Source organism: Myotis davidii, unplaced genomic scaffold (genome assembly GCF_000327345.1).
Source record: "Myotis davidii unplaced genomic scaffold, ASM32734v1 scaffold4, whole genome shotgun sequence".
Classification (NCBI taxonomy): domain Eukaryota; kingdom Metazoa; phylum Chordata; class Mammalia; order Chiroptera; family Vespertilionidae; genus Myotis; species Myotis davidii.
In genome coordinates, this window is record NW_006294707.1 from 566,164 (window position 1) to 566,635 (window position 472).

At 66.9% G+C, this 472-nt stretch overlaps 1 protein-coding gene across 1 annotated transcript in view; it reads right to left on the minus strand.

Annotated features, from left to right (window-relative positions):
• SYNGAP1 (synaptic Ras GTPase activating protein 1) overlaps positions 1-472 on the minus strand; it is a 23,534-nt gene that overhangs the window by 9,275 nt on the left and 13,787 nt on the right. The window contains exon 13 of the mRNA XM_015567461.1: positions 2-470. Coding sequence (XP_015422947.1) covers positions 2-470 — 469 coding nt within the window. The remainder of the gene's footprint in view (position 1; positions 471-472) is intronic.

Consider the following 472-nt stretch of genomic DNA (forward strand, 5'->3'; position numbering starts at 1 on the left):
CACTGCCCCCTCCGCCGCTCCCCCCTCCGGGCCCTGAGGGGGCAGGCCTCTGGGGACCAATGGTGATCTGGGGAGGGGACAGCATGTGCTGCAGGTTGTCCTGTAGTGAGAGCTGCCGACGGGTGAAGTCAGTACCAGAGGGTCCGAACTCATCACTGTAGCTGTGACTGTGAAGGATGGAGGCGGCTGGGGGCTTGGGGACCCCCGAGGAGAGGTCCTCGCTCTTGCTATAGCCATGGAATGGGGCGAAGGTGTCCCCTGGGGGCTCTCCACCTCGGTGGTGGTGATGGTGGTGGTGGTGGTGATGGGAGGAAGGTGGAGCGTGGCCACCGCCCCCTCCGTGGCCCCCGGGGGGGCCTGGCCCATCGGCAGCCATGTGGAAGAGAGGGTTCTGGAAGGAGAGGGGGATGCGCAGCTGCTGGGCAGGAACGCCGTCCGTGGTGACACCCATCTGGCTGAGGCTCAGGCCAGC